Source organism: Electrona antarctica (genome assembly GCF_951216825.1).
Source record: "Electrona antarctica genome assembly, chromosome: 10".
NCBI lineage: Eukaryota > Metazoa > Chordata > Actinopteri > Myctophiformes > Myctophidae > Electrona > Electrona antarctica.
Genome location: NC_136791.1, coordinates 29598711 through 29624195, shown reverse-complemented (window position 1 = coordinate 29624195; position 25485 = coordinate 29598711). Strand labels below are relative to the sequence as shown.

The 25485-nt window shown below is 43.2% G+C and overlaps 2 protein-coding genes across 10 annotated transcripts in view; both read right to left on the bottom strand.

The window, feature by feature from the left end:
* prom2 (prominin 2) overlaps positions 1-8704 on the bottom strand; it is a 32922-nt gene extending 24218 nt beyond the window's left edge. The window contains exons 1-2 of one of the 2 annotated variants that reach the window (XM_079512286.1): positions 8283-8704; positions 2645-3010 (exon numbers count right to left, since the gene is read on the bottom strand). In XM_079512286.1, coding sequence (XP_079368412.1) covers positions 2645-2939 — 295 coding nt within the window. In that variant the 5' untranslated portion in view covers positions 2940-3010; positions 8283-8704. Of the gene's footprint in view, positions 1-2644; positions 3011-4579; positions 4686-8282 lie in introns of those variants that run through there. The other variant, XM_079512287.1, reaches the window with a different exon arrangement.
* A 2003-nt stretch (positions 8705-10707) lies between these two features.
* Positions 10708-25485, bottom strand: part of LOC306931340 (LIM domain-binding protein 1-like) — a 41366-nt gene continuing 26588 nt past the window's right edge. For 2 of the 8 annotated variants that reach the window (XM_079512691.1, XM_079512695.1), the window contains 10 exons: positions 25265-25367; positions 23971-24015; positions 23365-23440; positions 19896-19998; positions 18987-19159; positions 18291-18461; positions 17781-17858; positions 17162-17285; positions 16576-16724; positions 13303-14859 (listed from right to left, as the gene is read on the bottom strand). In XM_079512691.1, coding sequence (XP_079368817.1) covers positions 14635-14859; positions 16576-16724; positions 17162-17285; positions 17781-17858; positions 18291-18461; positions 18987-19159; positions 19896-19998; positions 23365-23440; positions 23971-24015; positions 25265-25367 — 1247 coding nt within the window. In that variant the 3' untranslated portion in view covers positions 13303-14634. The other 6 variants (XM_079512696.1, XM_079512698.1, XM_079512697.1 and 3 more) reach the window with 6 other exon arrangements.

Sequence of the window (25485 nt, the reverse complement as noted above, 5' to 3'; positions counted from 1 at the left end):
GGAGGTTCAGCTGACTGTTAACTAGACAGATAGATACATGCCACACCTTTATTGATCCCGTAGGGGGAAGGATAGATACATACATACCACACCTTTATTGATCCCATAGGGGGAACGATAGATACATACCACACCTTTATTGATCCCATAGGGGGGGGGGGGAGTCAGTTGTCAGGCAGGTATACAGTTATGAAACACAGATATATAGGTATAAGATAGGACAGATGTGTGTGGTTGTGTGTGTGTGTGTGTGTGTGTGTGTGTGTGTGTGTGTGTGTGTGTGTGTGTGTGTGTGTGTGTGTGTGTGTGTGTGTGTGTGTGAGACTGTGTGAGTGTGCGTGCGTGCGTGCGTGCGTGCGTGCGTGCGTGCGTGCATATGTGTGTGCACATACAGTACACAGGACAGAGGTTTTCTCATTTTATAGTAGTAGTAGTAGTAGTAGTAGTAATAATGCTAATAAAGTTTAAGCAGAAAATGTACAGGGATTAGAAATAAAGTACCAGGAATCAGAAGGTATTCTACAGAACTATAGCTTGGCACTTTCCACTTAAACAGTCTGGGATTATAGTGTTGTATGAGAGAGATATTAACAGATATAAATACTATAGTCAAAGTGCACTAACAGTATATTAACAGTTAATTAACAGGTGGGGGCACCTGCTGTACGTCACACAGATTCAATGACATTCTCATCATTACATTATCAACCCGGCCGACATACACCAGCTTGGCAGTGTTGAATGTCATTGTATGTCAAGGAAATGGTTTGCTGTGATTCAGTCATCTAATAATAATTATCAGTGAGTCATCGATGCTTTCATCTGAGCAAAGCTCGACAGACTGTCACTGTTGTGCGTGTGCGCGTGTGTGTGCGCGTGCAAGCATGCGTGCGAGTGTGTTTGTGCACGTAATTGCGTGTGTGGCCTTTTCCATTGTTTGCTTATTAAAGTCAGTAGGAACCTGGAGGCAGGATATTAAATGCATTGTGGCTTTTCTGACACAATAGCAGTGCTCACAAAACGATACTGGTAATGGAAGGCATTGAAAGGCACAGACGATACTGTCTGGTTACAACGAGACCATTCTGTACACAAGGAAACAACCAGCCCAAACAACTTTGCCCTTGAAGTTAAGCATTAACTGGACAAAGTAGGTGCATTCCCATATACTGATTAGCCAAAGTTGTCATGGCGTTTCTGTGGGTAGTCTGGGTAACTGATGTATATAGGCCAATGGTTCTCAACATTTTCTGGATCAGGGCCCACTTGAAAACGTTGAATGTGTTCACAGCCCATCCCATATCTGACCATTTTCAGAGCATGTTTATTAAATTTAACGATCAATCAAATCGATCGTGTTCCGGCTTGGTTCAATGTTAACTAGCATACCGGTAGTATGCTTTAAGTTCCTATTAATCAGTATCACACTTGATGACATTTTAACTCATTCAGGGCGGGTGTGCCGTGCTACAAGCTTGTAGGTCTGCTATTTTTGAAAAATCGTGAAAATGCGGCACAAATCTTTGAATATATATTCTTTCAGAGCGAACGTTTTTAACTCAAATCTTTGCATCTGGGGGTCGGCGGGCCAATTACATAACATTTTTGGGGGTCCTTGACATGAAAATGAAAACGACTGATATAGACTGATCAGAAAACTGTCAGGATTTAAAAGGCATTTGTAGAATCGTCCTCAGGTCTAAATGGGTTAAAGACTAAAGTCTTAATGTTTTGCCAATTATTTGGGGGCCCACTTGCAGTATTCTCCCCGGCCCTGGCCCACATGTTGAGGACAGAACGTTAAAGACTGAGTCATGCTTTGCCTGGCGAACTACAGTGCCATGTGACGTGTCGACACTCGACCAAAACAATAACCTATTCTCTTCATCTTGAGGAAGGTGTTGGAGCATTTCTAGTCAGTCAACCGTTTCAAAATTTCCGTTTCAGATCTATCTATAGTTACCAATCTAAATGACGTGGCTGTGTGAGATTCCTTGGATAATTAACCACCAGTGTTGGAAAGTAACTAAAGTAACGTATTACTTAAAGTAATATTATTACCTTTTTTCAGTAACTAGTAATTTAACTAATTACTTTACAGTTTGAGTAATAATATTACTAATATGTTTTCACAAGCCTTGGTGGTACTGTGGGCTTGAGTGTTTATTAATGGTAGACTGGGTTGGGATGGAGTTGCTTTGCAGGCTGCTGGTTTGGTCTAGATCTGGACTCTAAACTCTAAACGATGCACACTTATATGTGTGAATTATCAGATGCGAAAGGGGCGGGCCTTAAACCTTGTACTTGTACAAAAGCACATCAATCCAATTGTGTGACCTCTCCCAATAATGTTTAAGTGATTTTTTTTAAAGAGTATTTACTTTTGATTTGTTTTATGTTGAGTTCCACTGTTGGGTGGCTCTATAAATAACAGATTTTTTAAGTGTTTCTGTATTTGGTTTTGGAAGTTCCAAATACCCTGAGCTTACCTGTCTAATTTGATATCTATGTTTTAGACCTGAACTAAATAATTGATCTCTGTAGAAATCTGGCTTTCCCTCAATGATTTGCATTTCTGGTCAAATTTTATAAGACTAGCAGTTAATTTAGCCATAGTTAGCCATACTAAACTGTGGTCACTGACCTGATGGAAAGCTGTTCGGCTGGACCGTGTTGAGGAAGGACCGTACGGGGGCGACCATGAAGCCCGCCCCGGGATCCGGCTCCGTGTTGTCCTCATACTGGGGCTGGGTCAGGCCCAGCGGGGCCCCTGCTGTTGGGCAGGAGGCCTCCTGGGGAGCAGCAGGAGGAGGAGGAGGAGGAGGAGGAGGAGGGGTAGCCTGGACCAGGCTGAGGGCTATGAGTAACACCGCTACCCTGATGCTGCTGCTGCTGCTCCAGCGTCTCTTACTCCTCGTGGTCTCATCGTGTCTCTGCATGACTCAGCTGGGGAGAGGAGTCCAACGGTGTGGACAGATCACCTCATGGCACTCGCTGGCTCTCGATTCATCTGGAAGGAGGAAGTACATATGATTACAGTGAAGGAAGAGGAAGGAGAGGTGTGAATACAGTGACTACAGAAGAGAGGCGGCCCGTGAGCAGAAGTACGTGGCTCAGGAGGTGGTGTAGAGGGAGCGAGAAGGTTAGAATCCCCGGCTTTGTGTCAAAAGTGCAAAGACACTGAACCTGATCCTGATGATGACGAGCAAGCTGGGGCCTTGCGTGGTTGTTTCTGCCATCTCTCTCTGTGTGTGTGTGTGTGTGTGTGTGTGTGTGTGTGTGTGTGTGTGTGTGTGTGTGTTGAATGTACTGCATATTGTAAAGGGCTTTGGATGAAAGACGCTATAGAAATGTAGGCCGTTTCTCTCACTCACAAACACCCTCACGCACACACACGCACGCACGCACGCACGCACGCACACACGCACACACACACACACACGCATGCGCGCACACACATGCATACACCCTCATGCACGCACGCACACACACACACACACACACACACACGCACACGCACACGCACGCCATGGAGGAAGGGAGATGCAGAGAAGAAAGCCACACAAATATAACTGAGTCACAGTCACAGAGGATCTGGTTGTTTACTGTTCTATACAAAATGTCAGGGGGAGACTAGCACTGTCTGACAGGGAGAAGAAGAACCATTTTCATTTTGTAAACAGTAAAATGTCAGTTATAGTTTTTGTCAGTGCCCTTTAAATATACCTTTTCTTTCATGTTCTGTTTACCTAGAAATATTGACACAGTACTTGCTGCCAGGCTTTTGACTTGTAATTTACTTGAAAAGTCATAGCATTGGAAAAAGCCCAGGTTGATGTCTAGTCATACAGGCCTGCTACATCCAATCCAATCCACTTTATTTATATACCACATATCACAACTCAAGGTTTACAAAGTACAGAAAGTTAAAAGCTAAATACACTGTAAACTAAAACATGACACCAGCAAAACCACACATAACAAAGCCAAAGAAAAACACAGACGGAATTAAAAGCCAAGGTGTGAAAGTGGGTCTTAAGGCGAGATATACCGTGTGACTATGTGTGTGTACTAAGTGTAAACACTCAAAGTCTGCAGTCATCTCACGTACCTGCATCACTAGTGTTTAGTCAGACCCAGTCAGCAGAGTGAAACCAGCACATTGTCAGAGTGACACAGATTGAACCAGATACTGTATGGCTGCGTGTAGTACCTTCACTAAACTGTCCCACCGTTTCACATTTTCACGTATTTTCTATCTAGGGAAAGTTACCCAGCTGAAATGTAAGGTGCTGAATTAACCGAATGGTTGGTATTTATGCATATATAGACTATAACACTGTAACACACAACAAAATTAAGATATTTACTTAATGGGATTAGGGGGAAAAAAGGTCTGAGCAGTTCTGCTACTTTTCCCCTCAGGTATTTATAGATAGGACAAGTGCAGGACAAGGTGACATAAAAAAAACAGCTCATGCTCATGCAGTCAAGAAAGACCGAGGGACACGAGAAGGATATAGTTAGAGAAATGCATACAAAAGAGGAGAAAAAGAGAGGTAAAAGGATGAGCCTTTACCTGTTTTATTTCTCCAACAGAGCAGTGAAAATTCACCCAGGTTAGCTGACAGTCTGTACGGCACCAAGTCTAACTGTGTGAGTCACCCTCTCTTAGTCTGGTCTGTTCAAGTGCGTTAGGTCCTCGCAGGTGTATGTGAGTGTGTGTGTGTGTGCGTGCGTGTGCGCGCGCGTGTGTGTGTGTGTGTGTATGTGTGTGTGTGTGTGTGTGTGTGTGTTCACCTCTATAACCAGATGTATTCCTGTTGCTGACAAGTTGAAGTGTGACTGCTTCTGTGTTTGGTTTTAGTGGCAGTGAGAATGGGAGGGTCTAGGTTATGAGAGAGAGAGAAAGAGGGAGGGAGGGAGAGGAATGGAGAGGGACAGAGTGACGTGGGAAAGTGGGAAGGTAAGCAAATAATTGAGAAGGGTGGTTTGGAAGAGACAAAGCTGCCAGGCAAATGATTTCTCGATTTTCCCCAACTCTGTTTGCAGTCTCTCTTGAAAAAAAAAAGGTGTGTGTGTGTGTGTGTGTGTGTGTGTGTGTGTGTGTGTGTGTGTGTGTGTGTGTGTGTGTGTGTGTGTGTGTGTGTGTGTGTGTGTGTGTGTGTGTGTGAGTGTGTGTGTGTGTGTGTGTGTGTGTGTCCGTGTTTCAAGATGTACAGTAAATGGTGTTTGAATTGCAACACTTCTATTGGGAGAGGCAGGACATTTTGTGAACACTAGTTAATAATAGCAGGAAATAACCTTATTTATCCATTTGTCTTTATATCTTCTATCCTTGTTGAGAAAGACGACATTCAAATAGTTTATAAGCCTATTATTATTATCAATTTATCATTAATATTATAGGAGTCATTCCACGAAACCGGTACGATTTTGGCTTTTTTCTTTTTGAAAGTTTGACGTAAAGGTTTAACTTTTCTGAATACCCCACAATATTAAGGACATCTTTAGCTATCAGAAAAAGATAATTTCCCATCTCAGGCATTCAAATAATATTTGTATGTATTTTTATATAGAATAATATAGCAACGGGGTTGGAATTTATACCGGGGTTGTGTCAAGCCCGTTATTCACGGGGGGGTGATTTTTTACTCAAGATGCCCACTACTCTACCTGTGGTGATTAAGAGGAGACCACATGGCATGCATGAGATTAAGAAATCAGATATATTGTTGAAATAACAGACATAATTTTCACAAATAATTGTTTTCTATCTTTATTCCATGTAACGGAGTTGAGCTGTTATGCTTTACGACCACATGTGAGAGTATAAATTACTCTAAAACATTGTAAAACTAGAAAAAGTGCCCTTCTGGGCACAGGTCTCCACCAGGAGGATATGACTGTGTGAGATGTTTGGCAAAATGTTTAGGAGTAATATAAACAGGTTTTTTTGTTTGTTAGTTTTTTGCAACAATTTTCTTCATTTTGTTGAGGAAATGCAGAGTGCCTGGTGGCACTATAATAGGCCAATGTGAAAAGGGTTTAATGGCAATTGGATGATTTGAGGCATTTTGTTCCAAAAATGTGTTTTGCAAAAATCAACCTGTTGGTGGCGCTATAACAGGCCAATGTGAAAAGGGTTCCTCAGCCTAGTAAGAAAATGTGTGAAAGATTTCACGTAAATTGCATGCTGCGTTCATGATTTGAGGCTTTTGTTCAAAACGGGGCAATCTTGCAAACTGTGAAAGCCAATTATAGCCAATTAGGATGGAATATGAAATATCGGACAGATCCGACTTGAGCACATGACCATAGAGATACTGTGTAACGATTTGTGAGATTTTTGGACAGAATCTGGAGGAGTAATATCAAAAAATGTGTTTTGCAAAAGTCGGCCTCCTGGTGGCGCTATAAAAGGCAGATGCGGAAAATGCAGGTCAAAGATTTGTCCTTGGCCTCTAGGGAGTGTGCATGCAACGTTTCACACAGATCGGTGCAGTTTTAGGTAAAAAATGTGAAAAGCTGCCTCATGGTGGCGCTATAACAGGCCGTTCTGGAAAATGTGGGGCAGAGGTTCATCGTTGGCATCCAGGGAGTGTGTGTGCAAAGTTTGGCATCGACCGGGTTAACGGTGCCGGAGGAAGGACGGACACACGGACGGAGTGCAAAACATACTCTCTCCCCATGCCTTCGGCCTGGTGGAGACAATAAGGTGTGACATTGCCTCTTTCTGGAGCATGTTGTTCAGAAGACTTGTAGAATGCCACTTCCTGTTGGTGATGTCACTAAAGGGCCAGTTAATTATTGTTATGGAGGGGAGAATGACTTGTGTAACGGGGTTGAGTGCGATTGGGGGGCAGTGCTATATAATGCTATTTTAATGATTAATCATCTATTTATTCAAAAACTAAACATGACCAGCAATAAAGCACCGATATATTTATATGTGAATGGCATAATTTATGGATTTTTGTACATTTTTAATAGTCATATCTCAAGTCCACTTTCATTTGGTGACTCAATCGATAAAATACACCTTAATAAAAATCAGCTGAGCTGCCTGAGCATATCAATTATTGACATAGTCAATACACGTGTGATTTTATTACTATGATAATGCTGTATACACAATGTCTGCCGTGAAATTAATTGCTGTAGATGCAGTTCCTTCCAATAATGTCAAGTTATGACCCACTTCGCACTTTTCCTTCCAGTAAGTTATTGCGCAGCATGCAGTGTCGTAAGATGTTTATATAAGGGCGTGAGAAGAACACAACACACCCACTTTAACTGGCAGTGTGTACAGGGCAAGCTATCATGATCAAATATGTCTGTATAGTTTTAAGAGGTTGAGTTGTGCCTAGCAATAAATTACATATATATATATGGACATAGGCAGGGTACAGGGCTAACCTCAAGTGCACGATATAGTTTTCGGCGACTGAAGCGTAAACTAGAAAAAGTTCCCCTCGGGGCACAGGTCTCCACCAGGACAGGTCAGGTTGTGGCCTACTGGTGGCGCTATAATAAGCCAATGTGAAAAGGGTGGCATTTCTTCTTACGCCTTCGATGGCAATTGGATGATTTGAGGCATTTTGTTCCAAAAATTTGTTTTGCAAAAATCCACCTGTTGGTGGTGCTATAACAGGCAAATGTGAAAAGGGTGGGATATATTCCGCAGCTAGTAGGAAAGTCTGTGAAAGATTTTACGTAAATTGCACGCTGCGTTCATGATTTGAGGCTTTTTGTTCAAAACGGGCCAATCCTGCAAATGTTGAAAACCAATGTTAGCCAATTAGGATGGAATATGAAATATCGGACAGATCCGGCTTGAACACATGACTATAGAGATAGTGTTTAACGATTTGCGGGATTTTTGGACAAAATATGGAGGAGTAAAACGGTGTTTTACAAAAGTCGGCCTCCTGGTGGTGCTATAACAGGCCGTTCTGGAAAATTTGGGGCAGAGGTTCATCGTTGGCATCTAGGGAGTGTGTGTGCAAAGTTTGGCATAGACTCGATTAACGGTGCCGGAGATTAGCTGTACACAGACGGACGGACACACAGACACACGGACGGAGTGCAAAACATACTCTCTCCCCATGCCTTCGGCCTGGTGGAGACAATTAGGCATGACACATGCACGCAGCATACTGTAGCCCTTGTGCATCTCAGACTAAGCAAATAGACATTTGCATATGAGGTCATATTACAAGTATGCATTGTTCTGATTTGCATACATGTCTAAACTCAGAGACACATAAAGAGGTGTTTACCTTTGAAGAGCGGATGCGTAGCGTTGGAGCAATCTTCTTTCCTCTTCTCCTGTTTGGTCTCTTCAGGTGGCTGGCAGCGTTAATCTGCCTATCACAAGTTGCTCATCCCTGCTTTGCCACAGCGACGTGCTTTCATCAATTGCTTTAATCTGCTGCTGTCACTGACTGTTGATCGCTGGCACGCAACGGCCACTCTAGAATACAGCTACACTCTGCTCAACTGTTTCTTTACCTGCCTTGAGGCCACATGTGTGTTTGTTGAAAACCCAAATCAAATGCCTCCTATATCTCTGCAAAAATAACTAGCCCCTGATCTACAACAGGAAATCTTTCTGGTTGACTGTGAGGATGTGGTTCAGACACCGACTGACTGTCAGGATGGTGGCTGTCCTCTGTTACACTGTCACAGCTGTCTGTCTCAATATCAATCTTCTCGTGTGAATCGTGTTCTGTCAGCGCTCAACCGTCTACACCACTCCTAATGTCTATAGTGTGACAGAAAAGGCATAATATAGGTTCTGCTTTTCTGTCTCTCTGCCTCTCTGTTAAAATGAAAGGCCATTTTCACTTCCCCATTAATGAGGTCATTGGAGTAAGGTTTCTGAACAGTCTCACCTCTGAGAGACAGCATGTGTAAATGGTAAAATGGTAAATGGTGCATTTATATAGCTCCTTTATCCAAGGCGCTTTACATAGATTGTGCATCAATTCACTCATTGACACACATATTCATACACCGATGGTGGCGGAAACCATGCAAGGCACCAACCAGCACATCAGGAGCAATTTGGGGTTCAGTGTCTTGCTCAAGGACACTTCGACACGAACACTGGGGGAGCCCGGTTTTGAACAGGCAACCTTGCGGTTACCATCCAGCCACTCTACCCCTGAGCCACCGCCACCCCAGAGTTGTGTAGACAGAAATGGTTCACAGAGAAGATTGTGTGCACATCTCAATGCCTATATTTAGGCCCAGGTGCTGGAAGTCAGGCATCAAGGCAAACATCAAGGAAGAGAAAGAGCATCCGTACACTAGTTACTAGAGCTCTGAGACTTACTTTATTTAGAGGCAACAAATTACTACGTTTCAACCTACAAGGTCTTCATCAGGCCTGATGAAGACCTTGTAGGTCAAAACGTTGTAAAGTCTCGGAGCTCTAGAAACTAGTGTGTGGATGTTCTTTCTCTTCCTAGACAGAAATGGTGCCATGTAAGATCTTATGAGCATTAATGAGGAGGACCAATTCTACGAAGAAGACAAGGTTGAAAATGGGTGAAGTATCCCCATATCCTTCATGCATCTTCGATGGGAGCGACTAAAAGATTCACCCTAGTCTCTGTGGTGGTGGGCAGGAACTTTACCCCTGCGACACCGAAGCATCCTCAAGATAGAATTTCTATCATCTCTATTGCTCTCAAGACTATTCTTTTTTTTGTCATTTATAAACGTGTGTGAGAGTTTCAACTACCACATAAGTAACCTCGCCTCACCAGGCTTTCCACCTCGGAGGAAGGCCGAGCCTGTTAGGAAAGCCTGTTACAAAAGTGCCGTGTGAACCGGTCTGGAGCGGATGATATCGCTACTGTTGTAGTATTGTTTTGTAGTCATCAGGCAGTAGTCTTGCGTTACCAGACTTTTGTCTCCGCGATTTCCAAACGCTTCATCATACAGTCTGGACCAACGGAAGGTCTCATGAGTAAGGGATACAGCGGAAGTGGAGCCTCCTCACCACTTCCGTTTCGTCTTTACAGTCGCGCACATTTATCCTAATATAAATAGAAAACATCTAAGCATATATAGCTTGTTGCTTAGCTCAGCTCATGGGGGCTATATAGGTCCAGACTCTATATAGCATTTGGAGATTGTGGAATAGTTGTCTGGCTATGCGAGACTAATCAGGCAGGAACAATCAAACGGAACTTCCTTTTCCCTCAAACCGGAGGAATAACAATAAAAGCTCTCTTAGCCTGCAGCTTTTATTGAGAAAAATCGGTTTGAGGGAAAAGGAAGTTCCGGAAGATTGATGACTACAAAACAATACTACAACATGACATAGCGATCCGCTCCCGACCGGATCATAAACCCGAAAAGGAATGCTGCCCAGGCTACCACATAAGACATTTGGTTCGTATTGGGAATAGCTCTTCATCCAGTTTGCAACGATGAAATAAATACTTTCCCTGGAAATCTCAATGTTTTGCTCAAAGTTAAGGAATCTAAAAAAAGAAAAGAAAAAAAGCATATGAATAAATATATAAATAAAACATAATTAGCCTATGTATAATAGTTTTTTGCAGAGTTTATTTATTAAAAGATCAGATCCGGAGGTTTAAGGGGTTACAAATCGTGATTGTGTTTGCTTTCTTTCATGTTCACATGCCCACTAAAATATGACATCTGTAGTAAAGAGCATAATTGGCCGTCTAAGTGAAAATGTATCTTTATTAATACCATACATTAATTTTCAATGACAGAAATTAGGCAAAAAATATAATATATATATATCAAATCACCCCTATGGGGGGGGGGCTCCTGCTATGGGTGAGTTGCCATTCCATCTGTCTCTCAAATGATAAACCCTATTCCCTAAATAGTGTCCCAAGTTGTCTATGGGGAATGAAGGGTCCTACTGTTAGATGCATGTGCCCCTAGTTTCCATTCTGTCAGCCTGCTGAACTGCTAGAGCAGAAAAGGTAGACTGGGGGCTTTGTGGTGGGTGAAGACAACAAAGATACAGGTTTTTGAAAACACAGGCAGCCCAAACAGCTCAAGCCTGATGTATACTTTGTTGTACGACAAGAGTATAAATTAGGCATCCGAGTGGATTTACAGACAAGCCGTTTCTGCTAAAGATCAACAGGGATTTGTATAGTGGACTGCTCGGTCATTCTTCCGCTCTGGGAGAGGGAGACCCCTGGTGGTGAGATCTGCGAATCACTACTCCACAAGCTAGAGACACCAGACACAGTAGTGCATCTGTGTATCTAGGTCGAATCACATGAGACTGCGATTCTGTCTTTAACGCTTATGTAACAATTTGAAGGACAACACTCGTGCTTCTGACACATGGGTTCAGTCATTTTACTGGGCAATTTTTGGATTTATTCATCAGTGACAGGCTTCCAGTATATCTCAACAAGACACCGCCTGTATGTTCATTCTTAGTCTGTGGTTCCCAATGAGACTAAAAATACAGTTTCAGATCAGTCCTTCGACAGCGATGACTCAGCAGTCAAATAGATAAACATTGCTAACCACTTAATTCCCATCTACTTTGTCGCACAAAAAAATAAAAATAAAAGTATATATCCGTAAAAAAGCCTACGGTATATACTTTGTCATACGCAATGAGCCTGTAGAGCTGCCATTTTTTGTAAATGCTAATGTTTTTCAAATTTGCCCAAAATAAGAACGGCAAGACATGGTTTTAAAGGCCTCGGCACAGATCAGCGTCTAAAAGGAATGACCCCAGATGACATGATGTGACGGAGCGACTCTCTAAAGCTCTCCACGCGATACCAACAGCATGGGTAATATAGTACATTATGAGCTGAGCCCAAACAGAATCAAAGTATATAGAAAAATAAATACAGTTTGGTTGAAATGAAGCCAAAATGCTCTTCTCAGTGATTGTACCCTTAAAAATCATGTTCAAAAAACATTTTAAAGAGGCTTTTTTTTATCATATCTTTACATTAGATTGGGTTTTTCATGGTTCTAGGGAGGAATACACAGAATAACCTTTACAGATAACTACGAGCTAAAATGTACAAGCACAGACACAAAAAAAACATAAGCCAACAAAATGACACTTAACAAAAACAAAATAGCATATTGTAAATAATTATCTAAAGAATCTTACATGTATAGCTCCTTGGTCTGTAGCTTTCTAAATTGTGATTAAAAACATTCCTGGGAAACTTAAGTTAATACAAAAGTCTTATTTTACAATGCTGTCAAAATTCTTTTTTGTAATGTTTTACAAATTTGAGAAGGTTTATACGTCGACTCATATTTCTTATGGAGAGGACCCCCCCCAGATAAAAGATTTGAAGGCAAAAGCAAATAGTTCTGAAGGGACAAGACAAGATGCAAGCTCAAAATTTAGTGTGGAAACAGTTTTCCAGGGTCCTGCTTTGGACTTGAAAGCGGAATATAAACTCCATCGTACGACTGTGTCACTTGCCGAAAATATGTACCTTTCGGGCGAGTAATACAGTCATACTGCGGCATATAAATTCGGCTTAAAAGGAAACGAGATGCAGTGCAGTATAAAACCCCCAGCCTGACTCTCTAGCATCAAAGTCAGTGGGTGTCATCGTAAATGTCACTGTAATGTCCGTCTCGGGTTGATGACATCATCAAGCAGACTTGCATGAAAGTTAACCATCACAATAATAATGATCTAATAGCGATACTTATACATTTATATAGCATTTACATGTCCCGTCACAGGTGTCAGGTGTGTCGTATACACTTCTCACATTTAGTAATAATTAGAAAAAAAATACACTGTCAAATTCATAAGAAAAATAGATAGTTACAGTGGAAAAAAACAGTGCAAAGAATATTCTGGGGTTGTTTTTTGTTTTGTTTGCTTGTCTTGTTTTATTTTTAGAAATCGTTTTACAAAAATAAAAAAAATTCAAAACAAAAAAAATCAAAACGTAGAAAGCAAAAAAATGAAAATAATAATCACACTTCTGCAGCGTCTGGTTCTCTGGTCCAGACGTGGTGCGTACGTACCACTTCTCTCCAGTACCTCAATGTTTTATGCTGTGTGTGTGTGCGTGTGTGCGTGCGTGCGTGCGTGCCAATGTGTCAGTATTTTAGTGTGTATGTTTGGGAGTGTGTGTGTGTATGTGTGTGTGTGTGTGTGTGTGTATGTGTGTGTGTGTGTGTGCGTGCGTGCGTGCAATTGTATGTGGGTGTGTTTAAGATTTAACGTAGTGGTTCTCAACTCCGGTCCTCAAGCTCCGGCACTGTACAGGCTTTTGTTCCAACCAGGTCCTACAAAAACAAATAATTGGGAGTTTTTAAAAACCGAGGCGTTGGAATGTTTATTCTAAAAGAGTACACAGCAGTTTTTTTGTTTTTCTAAACAGCCTGAAAAAAAAGTTAAAGGAAATAACTTGAAAGCATTTTTTTTCTTTGCCTGTGACATGAGCACAACAGAAACCAAGAGGTGCGTTGTCAATGGAAACGCAACACAGGAGAAGAGAGACCCGAGGTTGGAACAAAAGAACCCGCTGACCTGGTCGCCATGGCTAGCACTTGGATGACAGGATACACACACCGCGCCCTCTGACTCTAAAACACTGTGGCGAGTGCTAATGGGGGAAACATGTACGCAACACTCCACCAGTCTCGCCAGGCTAGCCATGCACCGCCCGCTACGACTAACACTGACACCAGAACCAGCACAGAGTGTAGAGTAGGAGAGTAGCGACACGCTTTGATCCCGCCGCAAAGCGGGGTGCCTGTGGGCTATAGTTCCAAACATTGCTCCTATAGCTGGAACTATCCCATTGAGATAGAATGAGCACTTCCGCATTCCATATGTTACAATGGGAGTCACCGCTAGTGTCGCCACTCTCTTACTATATTACTCTGAACCAGCACACAGTGACAAGGAGACCAGGGGGCCAAGGCTGAGCACCACTGAGCATGTGCGAGAGTGTGAGGTCGAGAAAGCAGGGGTTTGTCGTGACCCGTCTGGCTTTTTTTTCTTTTTTTAAAACGTTGACGACACACAGAGCGCTTTTTCCCCGCCGCGGTCAATCGGCCTTTTTACCCTAAACGCGCCCTCCCTCCTATAATAATAACAAACACAAACAAACAAAAACTGTCCGTAGCAGTGAGCACACGAGGTGCTCCAGAACACCCCTCCCCCTCTCTGCCTCCCCCCCTACTGTGTCGGCTCGGCCTGGAACACGGGCGGGGAGGTGGGCCTTAAGTGCTGGGAGCTCAGAGCATCTTTCTACAGCAGTGGTTCTCAACCTTTTCTGGACCAGTAGGGCCCACTTGAAAAAATCTGGCCCACCCATTTGACCACATGACACGGCAGCAAGTGGTCAGATGGGTGGGCCACAGGCATTGTTTTCTAGAGCATGCTTACTTTTAAATGACCACTCACTCAATCGATTCTGTTCCTGGCTTGGATCGGGTGAAACTAACGTAGTATACGTTTAAGTTCCTTCATGTCTTAAACGTTTTTTTTTTGTTGCTTTGACAATTATCTAGGGGGTCCCACTTTGGCATCCCCCCCTCGCGGCCAGCCCACCAGTGGGCCCCTCGCGGCCCACCAGTGGGGCCCTCACGGCCCACCAAAAGGGTTGAGAACCAACTGATCTACTGGGACGACTGGGAGTCATTCTTGCTCTCCTGGCTGGAGGGAGCCTTGTTGTTCCAGGGCGAGTGAGCCCCCAGCGCAGCAGGTGAGCTGTTGAAACTGTCCTCATCTTCCAGGCCATTCGCCCCATCAAACTGTGTGTTCTCCAGGCGCGTGATCAGACGCTCGTCCTCGTCACCAAACTCCCCGCCCATCAGAGTGGGCTCTCCCACCATCATCACGTCCTAAAGAGGGACAGCAAGGGCCGGTACACATTATCCCCGTATTACAGGGGGTTTGGTGACGCGCGGAATGACTTGACTTGCACGGATGGGGCGGAAAATGTTTTCTTTTTTTGAGGGGGCTTTTTTACGTGCGATGTGATTAGTCTCATTTCAAACAAATTTACATTTAGACAATACAGCTGCTGCATTAATTTGAGATGTCACTTGAGATGGAGATGAAATGCATTGATTTGATAATGCAAAGTTTTGTTTTTTGGGGACCTACTGTGCCATCACAGGACTCACTGAAGCGACAAAATGACAACTTTTAAACTCTCCACATCCCTGAGAGGCGATAACGTCGTCCCATGCCCGGAGCCAAATCACGACCCGACATGACATTGCTCTGGCACCATTTAGGGACCTCTATACCCCCGACCAAGACAGCTCAGTTAGGCCACGTCGCCCTGACTCCCTGCCACTGCTCTGGGTGACAGGCCCTTCCTTCCTACTGGCTAGCAGCGTGGTGGAGGACATCCCTGATCCTTCAGTGCTGCATCATCATGGGGGAGGAGGGGGGGTTCATTCCAACTCGGGTCTCGTTCATTCAACCAACCAGGCAGCCGTCCGGCCGACCGTCCGGCCGGGCAAGCATGGGCTGCAGCAGCAGTGCATGGGCTTCAGCATGCAGTGCATGGGCTGCAGCAGTGCATGGGCTGCAGCAGTTCATGGGCTGCAGCAGTGCATGGGCTGCAGCAGTGCATGGGCTGCAGCATGCAGTTCATGGGCTGCAGCAGTGCATGGGCTGCAGCAGTTCATGGGCTGCAGCAGGGCATGGGCTGCAGCAGTGCATGGGCTGCAGCAGTGCATGGGCTGCAGCAGTGCATGGGCTGCAGCAGTTCATGGGGCTGCAGCATGCAGTTCATGGGCTGCAGCAGTGCATGGGCTGCAGCAGTGCATGGGCTGCAGCATGCAGTGCATGGGCTGCAGCAGTGCATGGGCTGCAGCAGTGCATGGGCTGCAGCATGCGGCCGTTGTGTTGCTGCGTGCTCTGAGACAGGCTTACTGGTAAACATTCTGTAGGTCAGGTCACTACAGTGGACTTAAAGAGAAGGAAACCTTGTTCAAATCCCAATTTAAAAAAATCAGAGCAAGGTCATCCTCTGACCACAAACACAGGAATGAAGGAACCTGTAAAAAGCCATGGTCTTCTGCGACCCCCATACAGAATCCGTGTCATATGAAATGAAACCATCTGTGCCTCTTTTCCGTTATTAGAGGTGAACTTGTACCTTTTCTAACGCAAACCCCATAAAGCCTGATGCCCCTCTAGGACCAGGGACTGTCCTTCACTGGTTCACATCAAGGGGTCTTTATACTATCAATTACTACTAAAAATACTAGACTAAATCTTCATGCTGGAATTATAAACAATCACATCCAAAATCCCACCTTGAGATGCCCGTCTGGCCGTAGCCTCGTCTTCAGGCGCTATCCTGGACTCCCTGCTACACCCTAAAAACCTGCTGCTCTGATCTGCAATTTCCGGTGTGCGCCGGTACCCGCACACAACTAATTAGAACTCGGGTTTAAACTGAAGCCTCCATTCTGAACCACTTCTCTAAGGTATACCTCCCCACCCCCCCTCAGTCTTATGGCTACCTACTTCCCACTTTTAACATGGTTCCCTTCCCTGCTCATCTGGAGACAGAGAGGTCAAGGAGATGGTGTGCTTACAGGTACCTGGTTGGAGAGAGAGAAGTTGTTGGCCGGGCTCTTCTTCTTGCTGTTAGCGTTGCTGTTGCTGCCTGCTCCGGTGCTCATGGTGCTTCCACCGGACACCTTCCGTTTCCGGCGCTTGTTGGGCGCTTGTCTGGCTGGCTCAGCTATATGAGGAGGACCAAAGGAAGACAAGGAGTTAATGCCCGTTAACATACTTAACATTTTCTTCAAAGAACATTGGATGGACATTACTGAGGAATTGTTGTATGTCATGGAAAAACTAACATTCATACTTAAGACTACAAGAGGATAAGTTCTATAAAAAAGTGGGATCTCTTCTTCCAGCCTATCGATAATGTATGAGGAATTCAATGAAGGTATCCTGTAATATGAACAATGCAGCCTTTTTTCTTTTGTTTCCTTTTTGTCCCTTGCTTTGTCTTTTTTTCTTTTTTGTATTTTTTTTCCTTGTCTTTTTTCTTTCCCGTTGTTATCAACACAAATTAAGTGAAAAAAAAGTTGTTGTTACGAGATGTTGTTGTTGTTTTCTGTTCATCCATTGGTGGGTATGCGTGTGCGCATGCATGCGTGTACACGTTACCGGGTGGTGCCACCATTCTCTGCCACTTCTGGAAGAGGCAGGTCTTGAGACAGTCTCTGGGACTGAGGCTGTAGGTCTTGTGTCTTGACATCAGCTCCTGCATGGGTTCCAGGATCACACATAGCTGTGGGGGGGGGGGTGGAGATGAACACATGAATGAATGGAGAGCAAAGTGGTAGAAAGGTACATGTTATGCACCTATAATGATATGACTGGAAATTTGCTAATTCACCGGTGAATTGGAAAAAGTGACTTGGCGTGTGTGTGCATGCGTGCACGGAAGAGAGTGACAGAGGCCATTACTCCGGTGTCTATCACAAAATAACTTTCTTCACCCTGAGTGAGGAGCTGATAAAAAACGGTCGCTTAAGAAGGAACATGCCGGTCTCGACAATTTCCCTCCCGACAGAACAGGCCCCCAGAGTTGCTAGTGCAGTCACAGAGATCACCCTCTCCCCTCCCACGAACGAGCCAATTGTGTTTGTTGCAACACCTGGCCAAGCCAGAGACACCGCGGAGGAGGATTGAAACCCCTAGTGTCCACGGTGGTGGGTAACCATTCCACGGTGGATTAACTACAAACAAAAGATTGAACGGCACTGACTGGACATGTACTTACACGGAGATAGTTGAGGGTGGAGTTGGACAGCCCACATCTCGTAATGTTTTTAGCCAGCTGATCCAGCATCTGAGGGTCCTGAATGTGTACAAAAAAACAGATGTTGTAAATGAGAAAAATAACATATGAATGACGCAGTGTTGATTTTGTCGACGAAAAAATGTTCGTCGTCGACTACCTTTTTTCACACACGAAAACTAATAGTGGACTAGAGATCCAGTATAAGTGATTTTACACTTGGTTGCATGCTATAGCCGATCTACAAGCTCACAACGCGTCACACTGCAACGTGTTGTGAGCTTGTAGATCGGCTATTTTCAGCAAGTGTAAAATCAGTCACTACGACTAAATCAACTGTAATCAACTGACTAAAATCTTATGATATTTAGTCACACTAAAACATTCCAGGCGACTATGACTAGTAAAAACTAAAATCAAAATGTGCTGCCAAAAACAACACTGGAATGACGTGTGTGTGTGTGTGTGTGTGTGTGTGTCAGGAGGACTTACGTGCATGGCCAGGATGCTGCGCGGTAGGACTTCTCTGTGTTGTCTGATGCTGAAGTGCCACGTCTTGATCCTCATCATGTCGTCGAACATGAACTCCAGGTACAGACGGCCCTCCACGCAGACCTGTATCGGAGTGGACAGAAGCTGGTCACCACACTGAGGCGTGTGGTTCTGGGCCAGAACATTGACTTCAGATTAGGGGCTGGGATCCGTTAAAACCGGAGGAAACCGGATCCAACATTGACGTCAATAATTGCTGTCAAAATCAACACTAAGTGCAACCAGTGTTGTTTTTGTCGACTAAAACTAAGACGAAAAATGTTCGTCGACTGCCTTTTTTCACTGACGAAAACTAAATGGAAACAGCTAAAAACTAGACTAAAATGTTAGGAAGGGACTAGTGGACAAGAGATCCTGTATAAGTAATTTTACACTTGGTTGCATGCTGAAAATAGCAGCTATTTTCAGCAAGTGTAAAATCAGTCATTACGACAATATCAAGGCCAGCCAAAACCCAAAATACATTTAAAATCTTATGACATTTAGTCGACTAAAACTAGACTAACACCAAAACATTCCAGGTGACTAAAATGTGACTAAAACTAAATGAAAACTATTCAAGAGACTATGACAAAAAACTAGAATTTGCTGTCCAAAAACAACACGTAAGTGCAAACGCCAAGGGCCCAACTGTACCTGTGTAAACATAGGTTTGCCATTCTGAGTCACCATGGTACACTGATCACAGTCTAGCGACACAAAGTTACTGTGAAAGGACTCTTTGGGATGCTTCAGCACGTAGAACAGCTCGGTGGCGCCCCCCTCGAAGATACTCCGGAAGTACCGCGGGATTAACGTCCTGCCGATAGCTGTGGACGGAAGAAGTGGACCGTTACATTACATTAGGTTGAGTGAGTCATGGGTCACAAATATGAAAAAATGAAAACGGTGGTATTTATCATAACGTGAAACGTACACAGACTAACTTAACTAAGGACCATACCGGTGGTCGGGCATGTTTGGCCCACTGACTACAACAATGCCTGTGCACTTAATCCATTACTGCCAACCAATTTCCAAAAGAACAAAATGGTTTGTTTGAGTTCAGAGGAGGAAACTAGACTCGAGTTAATTTCGGTATGTTGTGAAAATATTTTATTGTCAATGCTACGCTATAATCCTGCTTTAATGTGGATTGATTTGAAGTCTAGTGACAGAAATGAATACATTAAGATGATTTATAAACTAAACTCAAGTGTACTATTTATCCAAAATTGACTCAATAACTCATTCAAGTTTGGTAGCGGTTTAATTACTTTGGAGAAAATGGGAGGGATGCAAGATGTGAAAACAAAACCATTAATCCTCTGGAGTCGGCCATGCCAGCCCAGCCCTGAAGAAAAAGGATAGTCATTTTGTATTTTAAAATAAAATGCCAGACACAGGAAAATGGTCAATGTTTATGTACAAACTACAATATACTCTTATGGGCAAAGGACATGTACCGATACTGGTATGGTCCTTTAAGTAAAAGGGGTCCTCTTAAAAAAATGTAAGGAACAGAACGATGCAGTATAAACCTAAATATTGACATTATATACATACTGTATCGTTTGGGACCGTCTTCCAGGCAGAAAGTGATGGTGAGCATGGCGTCATCTTCAAAGAATTCTGTGGTGAAGGCATCCCACCAGAGATTGTCACATTCCTGGAGGAACAGAGGCAAACAACATACATTCAGTTCAGCAGGAAATTGGGAGGGAGTGGAATGGAGCGTGCACATCATTATATTCTGAATCAACGCCACAAGAAGCGGACCGCCTCGACAATGCGAATTCTGAAAACAAAAAACAAAACTAGCGGTCGCAGGTGTAAAAAGAATGCAAGGTCGAATTGTTCCCTATCACAGAGGACAAAATTATTTTAGTTAAAATCTAAGAAATTTAGATTTTGGGTGTCCTGACTCCTGACGCTTTAATGCTCAACTTAAGGCAAGGCAAACAAATGCTGTATCAGACCCAGCTTTCAGTTGGACCAATAGAGTATGCACATGCATGATTTTCACATCAGGACGCCCCCCTCATCTAGACTGAGTGGCAAAACATTGAGCAGCATGGAGTGTTGGAGTTTGGAAGCGCTCGTTGGAAATCACTCAACCGTCCCGTTTGTAAATGTCACATAATGCAGGAGGCAGCAAAATGTTGTGTTATTGAAAACAAGCACTTCCAAACTGACACTTAGAAAAATAATCAAATGCAGGGCATTTCTTGACAGAAAGTAGCTCTTAACGTTTCTATGGTGGATTTTTATGAAACAAAAACTTAGATAGAAAGAGGATAATTCAAGCTTTTCGTACAGCTGCAATGTTGGTGAGTTTAACATTGTTTAATGCAATTAAATCAGACAGGACTTTTCTATTTGGATGAATGGGCTGTCACGGCCAGAAAGTAGTTTTTTGCCACTCAGTGGGCATTCCCACATAACTTCCAGGTACGATGATGTCACGCACATACCCTCTATAGAGGAATTTCAAGTAGCAGTTTCTTTACATGCTGCAAAGTCATCTATAATAACTAGACCTAATTCACTCTTATTGCAGAAAATGGATCACAACCTCTTCACGCATAAGCCGACTAACCCACCCAGTGCTGCAGGGTGGTTGTGAGCTCGGATTGATAATTCACCACCAATAAAAAAACAACAAAACAAACCCATTCTGAGAACAACTTTATAAATAAATCTAATAACAAGTAAGACGCGTGAACGCGGGAAGCGAACGCAGCTGTATTATTATTTTTTATTATTAAAAAAATATATATTATTATTTTTTTGCGTGCGTGCGTGCATATGCGTGCGATGCACGTGCGTGCGTGCGTGTGTGCGTGCATGTGTGTGTGTGTTTTTGTGTGTGATACAGCTGCGCCCTCTGGTGGTGGGCGGGTGGTGTTACAGCGTGACACACAGACAGACACACACAGACATGATCTGCTGGGTCTCATAGTAAATGCTCACTGCGTTCGCAATCACTGCGTTCGCAATAATAATAATAAACTTAAAGCTGCTACAAGCAATAATATGTCAAAATTGTAATGATTTTATTTATTTTTTTGTATTCATGCAGCCAGCAATGGGTAGAACGCTCCCAAAAAGATTTTGTCTCTGACACATCTAGGGGCCGCAATCTGCATTCAAAGATTTTCTTAGAAGCTTTGGTCGATTTGCCTGTCTATTTTTTTTCGACGAATGACAAAGCTTCTAGGAAAATCTTTGAATACAGATTGCGGCCCCTAGATGTGTCACAGAGACAAAATCTTTTTGGGAGCGTTCTGCCCATTGCTGGCTGTCTGAATACCAAAAAAAAAAGTCATTCAAATTTTGACATATTATTGCTTATAGCAGCTTTAATGGAGTAAATGTGTGAGGAGCCCACACAGTGTGAAGTGGGAAAAAACATACTGTCGTTCCAAAATGAAATGGTTGTCATGCTTGCCACAAGGGTCACAAAACGGATACAGGCATACAATTGGTCCGACTGTCATTAGACAGACAGCGACAGATACCCTACCCAAAACCCTACCCTAACCGCAAGCACGGCGCAACGCATGTCGGACCAACGCATTGTTGGGAGCGACGGGTGATTTCCGCATGTCATCTTTGGTGTGTCTGATCTGCGCGTGCCTGCACACGAAGAAGCTTGCTGTTAGGTTAAGGTTTTGGGTAGGGTCTCGGTCTAATGACAGTCGGACCAATAGTATGTCGGAACTAAATCCTGTACCCAACACCGTCATAAGCTGCTGGATGTCCTCCTGTTCCTACAGAACATGTTTGTAACTTCGTATCAGTGGCAAATAGTACAGACAGTACATTTGACACAGAGCAAAGATCATTGATGTACAAGTTGAACATTTTGGGACCCAGAACAGACCCTTGAGGGACTGGTGTTAACAATAGAAATGAACAAATACAAACTGGTTTGAATAGAAATAAATAATCCTTAAATCTAAATAAAACAAAATGTATGGTGTTTGGAAACTGCCAGATATTCAGATAATAGATACAAAAATAGAAAGAGTATATGAACCAATTACTGGGAGTGATTCTAGACCATAGGCTCTGCTGGAAACCCCATATAGAATATGTGAAGGCCAAGATGGCAACGAGCATCTCAATTATAAATTAGGCAAAACATCTACTCAAGCCCAGCGCATTACACAGTCTGCACTGAGCAATGATCCTACCCTACCTGAACTACTGCTCTGAGGTATGGGGTAACACCTACAAATCTACTATAAATTCACTGATTACACTACAAAAAAAGAGCACTAAGATATGCAGGATACCGGGACCACACACACCGTTTCTACAATCACGCCTTTTGAAGTTCACGGATATGGTCAATTTTAAAATCCTGCAAATTATGTATGAAGCCAGGTATAATCAATATCACAACTAAGCTCACACAACGCACAAATCTGCCATTTTCTGCAAATGGTTTTCCCCCGAAAAACGGATGCTGGGTTTTAAGTGGTTAACGCTGTGGTGAAACACAGGTGCCACACAGAGACAGGTATAGGTAAGTTATAAGGAAACATAATGCACTGGTTGCGTAATGCATCCCATCAGGGGAAAAAGAAGAGAAGCACCAGCTAAAGAGCTACACTTGGTAGCACACTTGGTCATTATCAACAGCTGGCGGTCCAATTACTTTAGCCGAGACTGGTTTGATAATCCTATCAGGGCCTGCATGTAAATGTAGTCAGGGAATTCTCAGGCTCCATTTCCCCACAAAATAACTAGCATTGTAAGTCGATCCATACAAGTCTGTGGGGAGGGAAAAGTGTAATGGAATATGCTGATAGGAGATAGCCTGCAGGAACAGAATGTAGAGCCAATATTGAAGTAATATCACACAATACTGAGTATCGGGGACCACGACGATCACCTCGCTCGAGCTTGGAATGTGTTCATTATGACAATTCATGCTAATATTAACGTACTGCAGAATCAGTTACCTTTTTAATCTCAATCTTAATTCTATTATACGTGCATTATGGACTCGCCGACTATCTCTCACCTCCGACCAGTTCTGTAGCCTTTTGTTGAGCTCAAATATCCGGTAGTCTGTCTGGTTCCCGTACGGTGTGGGCCTCCTGGATTGCAACACACCAAGAATTAGCACCACAGTTACACTCAGTTTGATTCAGTGACCCACAGCACAAACATAGTATAGCAGTATAGTTACTTACTAGTCTAACATATACAGCTGATATACCTTCTTCATGCACAAGTTCAAAGCCACAATCTGAGACAGACTCATTTTAATTAAAAAAAAAAAAAAAGCTTATTTTAACCAATCTGTATGGTAAAGTATGTTAATACAATATAACGAACACATCTGAAGGGGTTGGAGGTGGTCTCCCTACTATTCTATTAAGACATTTAGATGCTGATGTTCAGTAGGACACCTATGGTTGACAATGTCAAAGTTATTTGAAGCCTTTTGAAGATTCTTTATTGTATTTTGGACTTTGTTGCAAATTACCTTTCTCTGCCAGGAGAGAAACTAAGATGTCATAAAAACACAACTAAACCTCAAAGCCATTACATAACAACCCAAACTGCTTATTTAGTATATAAATAGTAGTGATAAATATAGGATGCAAAATGGAAATACACTCACCCCATTCCAGGCTCCATATATGATGGGGGGTACATTGGAGTCGGCCTGTTAAAAGAATGGATTACGGTTAGCTATGCTTGAAGTATGTTTACATACTGTATGTCGTGCAAATTTGGTAATAAAACCCAGGAAGTCTACACCATATTTCTTTTACTGCAGGCCAACATGGCATTGCATTTTTTATTTCATGCAACCACTTAAGCCCTTATATAAATTTGTCATACAAGGAATAGCTAAACTCACAACAATGGGATTTGTGCCGAATAAAACAAACGCACAAGAATTCAGGCACTACAACAAGTCTAACATGGGAGGCAGTTTGTAACTAAAAACCTCACAGCAACCAATTTAATCACCACTGCAGCTGGTAATAGGAGCTGGCCTGTATGTGGGCATGCATGCCTTGAGGGCGCTAGCCTGACACTTGGTTTTAATGAAACCTTTCTACTCATTCCGTCTAAAGCCTTTCAGCAAAACCGGTGTGGACCGAGTAGGACAAAATGATCAATTAAGTAGGTGTGTAAGAAAATAGAGAACACTCGAGTACCCATATTATGTTTTATGATAATGTATCCTAAAAACACGGTATTAGCCTTTGATTCATTGAAAGATGGATTTACTGATATAGGCGAAGTCATGATGTAAATTCCTTCGTTCAGATCGCACAAAAAGTAGTGCTCTAATGTTGGATGGTAAAGGGACTGTGATGAATACAAATGTGGATCCCAAAGCTCTGATTGTGTATTAACACCTTAAGGGCCCGGGGTTATATAATCCATTAATAAAATGTGCCCATCGTTTATAGCGCCCAGACCACTTTTACCGACGGACCGGATGTTGTTGTGAATGTCTGTGTAGCATCTAACAATAGCCACAACACTATCGATGCGATTGACAACAACGGGAGGTAATCTAACGCGACTGGACAGTGTCACTAATTTGACGGAGATTAATCAATCTCCGTCTCGGGCACATGACCGTACTAAGTACCATGATGGACATCTACGTCATGAGCCCTTAAACTGTTAACAAAGTTAATATAGTGGTGTGTTCTTTAGTTTTTCCTGAAACGCAAATTCATAACACCTTGTTTATGGTTTCACAATATGTGGCAATTCAACATAGCCCCCCACTATTGCCATGAATACACAGACCTTACAATAATGGAGGGCCACAACTCAAAAGCTTGAATATGAGACACAAAACAGTGAGATAAAGTTTGGGACTCTGAGCTTTCTCCTTCTCTCTCCCCTACATAGGACAAGCCGTTGGGTGTTTTTCGCTGTGGACCTACCCCACATCTCTGTCCAGCATAGCGCCCGGGTGGAAGGGGGGAAAGGTGCTGCCGTTGGGGGGCTCCTTAGGGGAGTACAGCTTGAACGACTTTGACGAACAGCCTACGGAGAAGCACAAAGTAAAAAGAGCAGAGATTTAGAAGAGGTTCACACTAATCAGGTATATGTTCAAATTACGGTCAACTCTTAATCTCTGGGCCCACTTCATTATTGAGATGCA